This window comes from Euleptes europaea, chromosome 4, assembly GCF_029931775.1.
Source record: "Euleptes europaea isolate rEulEur1 chromosome 4, rEulEur1.hap1, whole genome shotgun sequence".
Lineage (NCBI taxonomy): Eukaryota > Metazoa > Chordata > Lepidosauria > Squamata > Sphaerodactylidae > Euleptes > Euleptes europaea.
This window is the reverse complement of record NC_079315.1, coordinates 71,303,972-71,314,172: the sequence shown is the minus strand read 5'-3', so window position 1 is coordinate 71,314,172 and position 10,201 is coordinate 71,303,972. Positions and strand designations below refer to the sequence as shown.

The following is a 10,201-nucleotide window of genomic DNA, read 5'->3' as shown; positions in this document are numbered from 1 at the left end:
TTAACAGACAAAACAAAGTTACAGCGAAGATATTTCAAAACCAGTCTCCTCTTGAAAGCAGCCTGGGTGCATCTTTAATACCTTATGAACCCATCCCAATTCTACTCATTAAAATAACAGAAAACTACTAATTTGATACCCATTGTGACAATATATTTGCCTTAGTTGCATGCTTCTAGAGCACAGTGAGTTTCTACTACAGGGATTTTTTTGTTAAAGCGGCAATTCCTGGGCAGCAAGTCTTTTTAGGGCTGCCATCCTTTCTTCACCACTGCCGGTGTGAATCCTCACTCTGCCCTGGAACCTTGCTGGGTGACTTTGGAGTAGCGGCACACACTCAGCCACACTGCACTGTGCACCTCCTTGCTAGCATGAGCAGAGTGGGATTGGCAAGAAAAAAACAGCTGGCATGGGTCCCCTCACCAGCAACACTGGGCCCAGGGTGAAGTCAAGCGCTGTGATGCTCCCCCTCACCTAGGGTTGCCAGCCTCCAGGTGGTGGCTGGAGATCTGCTATTACAGCTGGTAGAGGTCAGTTCACCTGGAGAAAAAGGGCCGCTTTGACAACTGGACTCTATGGCATTGAAGTCCCTCCCCAAACCTCTTCAGGCTCCGCTCCATAAACCTCCCGCCGGTGGCTAAGAGGGACCTGGCACCCCTATCCTCACCAGCCCCGCTGCAGGAGGGCTCAGGCCAGCAGCTCATGGGGATTCTTCCAGCAAGGTGAATTATATGACTAATCTACCTCTGCCTGGATGGCCCAGGCTAGCCTGATCTCGTCAGATCTCGTAAGCTAAGCAGGATCAGCCCTGGTTAGAATTTGGATGGGAGACCACCAAGGAATACCAGGGTTGCTGTGCAGAGGAAGGCACTGGCAAACCACCTCTGGTAGTCTCTTGCCTTGAAAACCCCCCCCAAAAAAAAGGGGTCGCCATAAGTCGGCTGCAGCTTGATGGCACTTTACACACACCTCTGCCTGAAAACGGGAAGGCAACTGTGTGACTTTACTGTGCCTCGTCACTGCTGCCTTTTCAGCAGTCAGGGGCTTTGTTGAATCTCTAATTGCACTAAAGCCTCCATCAGCCACCACAATTTTCACCTAGACGCGTCCACGCCTCGCCTGGAACGCATGCGCACACGAAGTCAACCCAGCCTACAGAAATCGATTGGTGCCTTTCTCCGCGGACGCTTAACCTCTCGCGATAACTGAAGCAGTATTTTACCGTCAGCTCTTCCGGTTGGGGGGGGTAAAGGCGCTTTCGTGCTATACGCGCTTTCCTTTTGAATGACATTTACGGGACCCATTGGCATAAGGCGACGTCAGAGATGAGTGGGCTGGATTTCCGGTTGCGTTTCCCCGCCCTCTGCCCCCCCCCCGGTTGAGTGGCGTTCGAGACGGAGGCCGGGGAGTGGCGGAGGCGCTGCGGCCATGGCCTGGGCTGGGCCCTCGTTGCCCACCGACAAGTCTCGGTAACGCGGGGGGGGGGGGGGAGAATAGGTGATGAGCCTTGGAAAGTTTCGTTTCTCGGACCTGCCTTTGCCAGTCCCGGGGCCTGCTGTTGGGTTTGTGGACGTACAAACCCGCCTGTGCTAATCTGGATCCTACCGTTGTTTTCTTACGTGTCCTGCATTGTAAGGGGGGCTGCGCTGGGGAGACCTCTGGATAGTTGCGGACTTTTATTGTCTCAAAGTCAGAGTAGCTACTATTAAACTTACTACTTTTGTCTCAGTCAAAAAGGGCCAGAGTCCAGTAGCACCTTAAAGACTAACAAGAATATTTTCTGGAAGGGTGTGAGCTTTCATGAGCCACAGCTCACTTCTTCAGATACTTCACTTCTTCAGGTATCTGAAGAAGTGAGCTGTGGCTCACGAAAGCTCACACCCTTCCAGAAAATATTCTTGTTAGTCTTTAAGGTGCTGCTGGACTCTGGCCCTTTTCTACTACTTTTGTCTCAGCTACCTTTGAAAACTTTTGCAACCAGCGCCGCCTGACTCAATTAATTCTACCCTGCTTCAGTTTTAACATTGTCCAATGGGAGGTTAAGGGCCTCTTCTTCGTGCCCTGAAACGTGCGTGCCCGCGCATTCGTGGGTTTTCTTTTCTCCCCGTCCCCCTTTTATGTTCCCGGACATTCAGCCTGATGAAGAGTCGTCTCAAGACTTTGCTCAGTGCTTTTTGGATGCGTTAACTACTCCTAGTGAAATAGGACAGTTCCATGTGGAATTACAGAACTGTTTCTTAGGATAGGAGGGTCCCTCAAGAGTGGGTGGACTTGGTGTTTTCTGTGAAGCCTGGCAGCCTGCCTTGGCTTCTTGGAGGAGCTCCCTGGCTTTTACATAGCCATTCTCTGCTTGGTGATGTTAATTTCTTCATAGTTTGTTCAGTGTTGGAGTTCTGGTGTGATTAGGTGATCCTGTCCCATGCATGTTTGTTCAGAAATAAATCCTTGTTCAATAGTGCTTACTTCCCAGTAAATGGGCATATGCTTGCAACCTGGAGAGGAGATGACTGAGAGGAGATATGATAACCGTCTTCAAGTACCTGAAGGGCTGTCATACAGAGGATGGAGCAGATTTGTTTTCTGTTGCCCCAGAAGGTCGGACCAGAACCAGTGGATTGAAATTTATTCAAAAGAGTTTTCAGCTAAAATTTTGGAATAATTTTCTGGCAGAGCAGTTCCTCAGTGGAACAGGCTTCCTCAGGAGGTGGGGGGCTTCTTTGGAGGTTTTTAAGCAGAGGCTAGATGGCCATTTGACAGCAATGCTGATTCTGTGAACTTAGGCAGATCATGAGAGGGCGGGCTGGAAGGGCTGCATCAGTGCTTGGCTTTCGTGGCCCTTTCTTACATGTCCAGCGAAATGCTGATCACCACTTTGGGGTCAAGAAGCAATTTCCCTCCAGGACAGTTTGGCCAGGAGTCCTGGAAGGGTTTGGTTTTTTTGCCATCTTCTCAGCATGGAGTAGGGGTCACTGGGGTTGCGGGGGGGGGGGATGTAGTTGTGAATTTCCTGCATTGCACAGGGGGTTGGGCTAGACAACCCTGGAAGTCCTTTCTAACTCTCTGATTCTAACCGGAATTATGAGTCAGAACGTTTTTGGGTTAGACTTGGTTCTCTATCAGTCTCTTCATTTTGGTCTGCAATATGGGATAATAATATTGATGTTAGGGTAGTTGGGAGATTAAGACATGATAAATGTATGTGAAATTTTGAGTGATAAAATGCTATATATGTGTTAAATATTATTACATTGGTTGAAGCAAAGACTGCAGCCCCATCATTGCTATTTATTTGTTTTTGGTAGTTGTAGCTGTCTACCTCAGTCAGCTCAGTTTGTTGAGTTTCAGTTCTGGTCTTGTAGTGGGAATAATGAATATCTTTCCATGTATGCCATGTAACAGCTTGCAACTTTCTCTGCTCTTTGTTTAGGTTCATTTGTATATACCCAGCCTACATAAATAACAAGAAGACAATAGCAGAAGGAAGAAGAATACCTGTTGACAAAGTAATTGGGGGCTGTGGGGGAGGCAAAGTAGCCTTGACTTAAAAATAAAAACAACTTTAAAAGAGATGTGGAAGGAGCTAAATAACTTATTTTCCAAAACCGTTGGTGTCATTTTCCATGGAAACATGCATCTCATCAGTGCAGAATACTAATTCCTGCCACTATATTTTCAGATCCCATGTTTATGAAAAAAATATTTATTTACAATACTTATATGCCACTTTTCTGTCCACACTCAAAGAGTGTACCTGACTGTTGAGTAGTGTTTATTGAGTCGTACGGCGATATGCTCTTACAGCCATAAGAGCAGCTCTGCTGAATCAGACAAAGGGTCGAGCATTCTGTTTGGCATAGATGTCAAAGCTTTCCCGTTACTTCCCAGCACTGTTATTCAGAACTTTACTGCCTCTGAATGTGAAGGTTCCATGTAATCATCATGGCTGATAACCACTGGTGCTCCTGTCATGAATGTATGTAGTCCTTTTAAAATCCATTTGAGTTAGTGGCAATCACTGTATCTTTCAATAAGTTAATTCTAAAGCTTCATCAATAAGTGAATTCTAAAACTTAATCAATCATTGAGTGAGTACTGAGAGCAATCAGAAAGTTTAGTCGTACCTCATAATGTTGTGTTCTCTCCTACATGTCTCTTATAGCAGCAAACCCATGTTAATATTTCTCATTTTAGAAATTAACTTGTATAGCTTCTGGCTGCATTTTTTTTTAACAACAGAATTTAATTTAATTTAATTGTAAGGACCTATGCTTTGCCAGTGTGTTTTGGTAATGCTTATTCACTTCACTCCTCTCTGAACCATATGTGAGATCTTTAACTGCTGCAAATAGTAGAATGGCAGGCAGGGGCCGATTGGTCATTTATTTTACTGGTGAAAGTTCTGATGGGCTGCTGCCCTGAGCCTGTACTATGGGGATGGCGAGGAGGAGCAGCACAGCGGTACCTAGTTTTGCCCCACTTGGCCAGGTGCAGTGCAACCAGCCCAAAGGAACATGAGCACAGAAGCACCTGGCTTCACCCTGTGCTAGCTTAGGCATGTTGTGGCTGGCTAGGGGAAGCGTCTGACTGCCCTGTATCAGCCCAGGTTCAGTGCAGTCAGCAAGGAGGAGGAAATGGTGCCTTCTTTTTCTTCTGCTGGCTCTCTATCCCTCCATCGCTGAGGGGGTATGTGTGTGTGGTGGCAGGAGAGTGTGTTGCCTTTTTCAAGAACTCTTTTGGCATTTCAGTCCACCCCGATAGCAGAAAGTGCAAACGATGCAGTTAAGTCTTTGTGTAATATAAAAATGTAGTAACTCAAAATGTCTGATTCTTTCAGGCTGTTGAAAATCCCACATCTACAGAAATCCAAGATGTATGTGCAGCAGTTGGACTTAATGTTCTTTTGGAGGTAATAAGGGTTCCTGTATTTCCTGTGTAATTCAACAACTTTTGCAACGGGAAAGGTAGAAAGTTATGAGAATGTGCATTTCTAAGAGTACATGCATATTCTGAAATACATGTCCAAAGTGTATCCTTCATAGCTGTAACACCAGTCAAAAGAGCCATTTTTTGTGTGCTGTCATCACAGCCAACTTATGGTGACGCTGTAGGGTTTTCAAGGCAAGAGACGTATGGAGGTGGTTTGCCATTGCCTGCCTCCATGTCACATCTCTGATTTTCCTTGGAGGTTGCCCGTCCAAATACTAACCCTGCTTAGCTTCTGAGATCAGACGAGATCAGACTAGCCTGGAACAATCCAGGTCAGGGCCATAGATTTTAAAAAAATTCCAACATCGACATTAAGAGAGTAAATTCCTGCTTTAATCTTACCTTGGCTATGACTTGTGGATACTTACCCATAGGCAAACTGCTTTTTTATCTACTGTCTGTAACATGGGTTACTAAGATAATTAGTTAAATTCTTTAGATGTTTATTAGAAGCTTTGCGTGTTAATGTTTTTGAGCTTATTGCTTTCTTTGAAAATCTTAATTTCTCCCAAATGTTAGAAAAACAAAATGTATCCCAGAGAATGGAACCGTGATGCTCAGTACAGGGGCAGAGTGCGGATTCAGCTGAAGCAGGAAGATGGCAGCCCATGTTTTCCTCAGTTTCCAACACGTGAGTACAGGGGTGGTGGGGGACAAATTTTATTTTGTTTTTCTTAGTAGGTGCAATTAAATTTAAATTATTAGGGGAAAAGTAACACTCCATATACCACAGATTAAAAATTTTGGAAGCCATTTTGCTCCTCTGTGAAAAGCACTCACCCATGTTTCAGTAACTTTTGGGGGGGGCATGAACAGGGTCAAAATATTCACAACTGTGGTAAGTGGTAGTGTATCTTAATTGTTAGGGTTTTGGATTCAAACCATAAGATTCAAGTTCAAATCACCTCTTACCCGTTCTGCTCACTGGGTGACCTTAGATCAGTCATTCACTCTCAGCCTAAACTATTTCACAGGGTAGTTCTGAGGATTAAAACAGATCCACACATACTTCTCGGAGGAATGACAGGCTAGAAATGTAACTTAGATAGGGCTGCCACTTTAAACAATGTACATTATTTCACAATCCTTTCTCCTTCTTGGCAAGTAGTTGGTGAGATTGTGATTTCAGAACAAAAGGCAGTCAGGTTTGTGTCTCCCCTCCCCGGAGCTTAGTACTGCGAAAGACAAGCCACATGAAAATTCAGAACAGCAATGCAACGTGGAAATGTTCATTAAAAAACAGAACACAGGTCATGCTATCAATACAAATCTTAGAATCCCTGTACAAGTGTAAATATTTTTGCTACTTTTTGTTACGTTAGAGGTCAAGTACTAGTAAACAGAATCGAGGTATAGCAGTGTAGGAAATTGAAATTGTAGAGGGTGTTAATAATTCTTCATGCAACTAATCTGTTTAAAGAACAGAAGAACACAACATCTGTACAGTGAGTGATCAGTTTATAGAAAACAGACTGTCTTTTTGTGCAATATTGCACAGCACATTTCTTCTATATTGTGTATATTTGATGTGTGTGCCTTTCTGTTAACCTGTTCAAGGGAGCTAACAATGAAAATGTGTAAATAATTTGCAACAAAAGACAAGATTCTTCTGTAGTTATTAATCATAATAATAGATATAACATAGAAACTGAGGACGCAGTTTTGTCCCTTTGTAAGGGCAGCAGCAGGGGTGGCTAGAAGAAAGTTTTCTCTTATCCCTTTCCTGACAGATCTGATCTGATGAGCGTGTTGAGAAGATCTGGGAATGGTGTATACAGTGCCTTGAATTCTATGCTGAAAGAATTGTTGGGTACCAATGCAATATTTTATGTTGTGAATGTTCAGCACACTGTATTTTTCCCCTTTAGGGAAGGCAGTGATGCTTTATGCAGCAGAAACAATCCCCAAACTGAAAACAAGGACACAAAAAATGGGCAGCAGTGACCAAAGCCTACAGCAAGGAGAGGGGGGCAAAAAAGGCAAAGGGAAAAAGAAGAAATGAGTGGCTGGCACAACAGAAACACTTGGATGGATGGGGGCAAAATGACTAAGGAGGCTTCTGACCTGGAAGTGGAACAAGCAAGCAAGAACTGCTGAAGCTCCTTCATAGACCCCGACTGAACTGGGATGGACTTACCTTGCATATTGTATAAGCCAGAACACCAACTTGTTTAACCCACAATGTACTAAAAATGGGCATCTTGTGTATTTTTATTAAAAATCAAATACATGATATAAAGTTGGTTGCAGCTAGTACTCAAAGCTGGTGGAACAGGGCAGCTAATTGCTAATGATGATGTTGGGGTGGGATAATAAAGTGTTGTATCAGGATTCTAAACTGAATTTATTTTTATCATTTAAAATTTGTCTGTTGGAACCTAATAAATAACTGTCATTAAGGGTTTATTGTGTAGAAAGGGTAATGCAATTGTTTTTCCAAATAGAAAGTCCCTAGTTAAATAACTGGTTTTAATACATTCCAGAGGTGTAGCAATAACAGGGTCCTGTGGTACCTTACAATTTCAATGCCTTTTTAAGCTATCAAAAGCGTTAGGCTAGAGCCCATTTCATCACATGCATTGGGTGAAGTGGCCTCTTGTTCATGAAAGCTTTTGCTGGAATTACAGGGAGTTAAGTATTTGAAAGATGGGAAGACTGTTTTGAATCGGTAAGTTAATCTTCAACTGACATATCCTCCAATGTATGTTACAATTGATCAATTTCTGGCCACATCTATGTGGGTCTGAGTAACAGGATTTAAATCCTGTGGTCACATTGTGGGTTGGGAAGGTTGGCATATCTCAGTGCTAGTTGTAGATAACTTGCATGTTCAATGTTAGTGAGATCTGAGCATTTAGTAGCCCTTGGACATTTGCCCCACATGTGAAACATGAATAGTAAGCTCCCAGCAGTGGTTTTAGGATTATGTTGTTGTTTGTATCTCCATATTCCTGCCTGTATAAAGGAAGCCACAGCGCCAGTTTGCAAGACCTGAGCAAGGATGTTAACGATGGGACGGTTCATAGGACATTGATTCATAGGGTTGTCATGAATCTGAAATGATTTGACAGTACGTAACACACGCATTCCTGATAGTTTAGCATATTTGTTGTAATTTTTTAACACCATGACTACTAAAAGTATTTTTAAAATAACCTATAATTGGTCTACATGTCCATGGATGCTCTCTGCTACCTGATGTTGCCTACTTATCAATTGATCAAGGACGTTGTACAAGAGAACTGAAATTCATTCTGTTCTCCCCCCCCCCCAACAGTCGCTGGGATGGAAAGCAACTATAGCACTTGATGCATTCTGGGAACGTGGTATTCATCCCAGTCCCTTGGGAGAGGAAAGAGGGCAGGATAAGCATGGAGATATGTTGCAAGAATTTTGTTTCAACTGCCTTCTATCACCAATCAGCACAGCAGTAGGCAGGAGTATTTTCAAACATCCTTACCATTTGAGGCAAAGTTGAAGCCAACAGCTAGAAAGCTTGTCTCATAAAGAAGCCAGGTTTTTTAAGTAGCTGAAGCCTCTACTGCATCAGCATCTCAACTAACTACATTTCTGATTTTAAATAAATGTTGTCTAAGTCAGAGCCTGAGGGCAAGTAAACGCTATGCAAAGAAAGCCAAAGACCTGGTAAATACCACATAGTTATAAATGTAACCTGATAAAATGTTCTCTTAAAAGAAGACTCTTGACAATTCTCAAAGGACAGAATTACTCATGTCTAAACCATCTTCAGCTACTTGAAATAAAGTTCCAGCTTGAATTTGTAATAATGTAAATTCTATTTTAAAAACAACTAGCAAAATGTTATTTAAATGTTTACAAACTTACCATCTGGCTAGACCACATAGGTATTATGAGGTTAGTCACTAATTTTTGTAAGGGAAGTGATCAAATTTATGTGTTCCTGTTTCAGTCTTGTGCACATGTGATTAACAGTCTCTTCCCTCAAATCAGCAGGATGTTTCAGACTTGAATTATTGATCCAGTGCTTTTGTGTACATCCACACTGGATTGCACAGACCATATTTAATGATGCCATCTGATTTGTTTGCCAGGTATCTCCAGGCATTACTCCAATTTACACATATTTTTCCCACTCACAATCAGCTGTATTACCATCTTTATTGTCTTTAAGCATAGCCAACCTAGGGCGATTGCAGCTAGAACTGTAGTTCTGCTTTCTTCCAGAGTTGAATTTACTGTATGAAGTTTGAGCCCACTGTGAGTAGATTATGGGGAGCTTTTCTAAGGTGTATTAATTCAGTCAATTGACAAGCCATATAGTTGCCTAAATTGTAATGAATGTAGGGAAGGCTCTAGTAATCTGGCTGATATTTTAAGATAAGTGCAAGCCTTTAAAATATGTGGTCATTCTGATGTTTTCCAGTAGGATGTGACTAAAGCGCAAATCAATAGAAATTCTTGAGCTTATGTACAAACGGTTAGTTTAGTGAAATACCTCCAGGTGGCAGTATTGTCAAATTACTGAAATGCAAACTCTGAACTGAGTAGTAGGGCATCCTCATTTTAAGTCTTATAGGTGTTCCATGAACAGTATGCAGTTAATGTGTAAATTAGCAGGTGCTCCAATCCTACATGTAATATGCTGTATTTGCAAACGAAGGCCATGCTTGTGGCACAGGTATGTTCTACCTGCTTTCTACGTAAACCGGGCCCAAGATGAGAATGAGGCCCGGATGGACTCAGCTTGTGGGAGGGGCTTCACTTGGTCTGATTTGAACTTATTCTTTTGCATCTCTCTTTCAGAAGGGGCAGGGGAGTCGTATGAAAGCAGTTCAGTGGCACCAGATTTGAGGAACAGCCTCATGGAAGCTTATGCTGGAATAAATTTTGTTTTATTTTAAGGTGCCACTGGATGCCTGTTCTATTCTGCTGCCACTGACTGCTATGGCTACTCATCTAGAATGGCCTTAAAACACTGGCCCAACCACAATCCAGGAGGACTGGGCCATGAGGGCTATGCTAATCTGGGGTCAGCTAGTATTAATCGTCTAGGGGGTAGTAAAAATTAGTTCCCTTTTACATTCACAGAACATTGATGGGTGTGTGTGGGGGGAAATTTTCTATAAATTAAAAATCTACCCAATAAATACTCAAGAGAAACAGTAAGACAAGTAGAAGGTTATTGTTTAGTTGGACAAGTTAATGTATATTTCACAAAGTCTCTAAAATGTTA

The 10,201-nt window shown here is 42.7% G+C and overlaps 1 protein-coding gene across 1 annotated transcript; it reads left to right on the top strand.

Annotated features, from left to right (window-relative positions):
- The first annotated feature begins 1,409 nt into the window (after positions 1–1,409).
- On the top strand, positions 1,410–7,137 carry SRP19 (signal recognition particle 19). The gene is made up of 5 exons (XM_056848552.1): positions 1,410–1,469; positions 3,428–3,503; positions 4,835–4,906; positions 5,506–5,617; positions 6,855–7,137. The coding sequence occupies exons 1-5, from the start codon at positions 1,429–1,431 to the stop codon at positions 6,986–6,988; spliced, it is 435 nt and encodes a 144-aa protein (XP_056704530.1). The 5' UTR covers positions 1,410–1,428; the 3' UTR covers positions 6,989–7,137.
- Positions 7,138–10,201: the final 3,064 nt, after the last annotated feature.

Bases quoted from the DNA above. Each gene is read 5' to 3' on its own strand.
- SRP19 (XM_056848552.1), top strand. From the start codon at position 1,429: ATGGCCTGGGCTGGGCCCTCGTTGCCCACCGACAAGTCTCG. The intron at 1,470-3,427 runs GTAACGCGGGGG...CTCTTTGTTTAG, and splicing joins TTGCCCACCGACAAGTCTCG to GTTCATTTGTATATACCCAG. The intron at 3,504-4,834 runs GTAATTGGGGGC...TGATTCTTTCAG, and splicing joins GAAGAATACCTGTTGACAAA to GCTGTTGAAAATCCCACATC.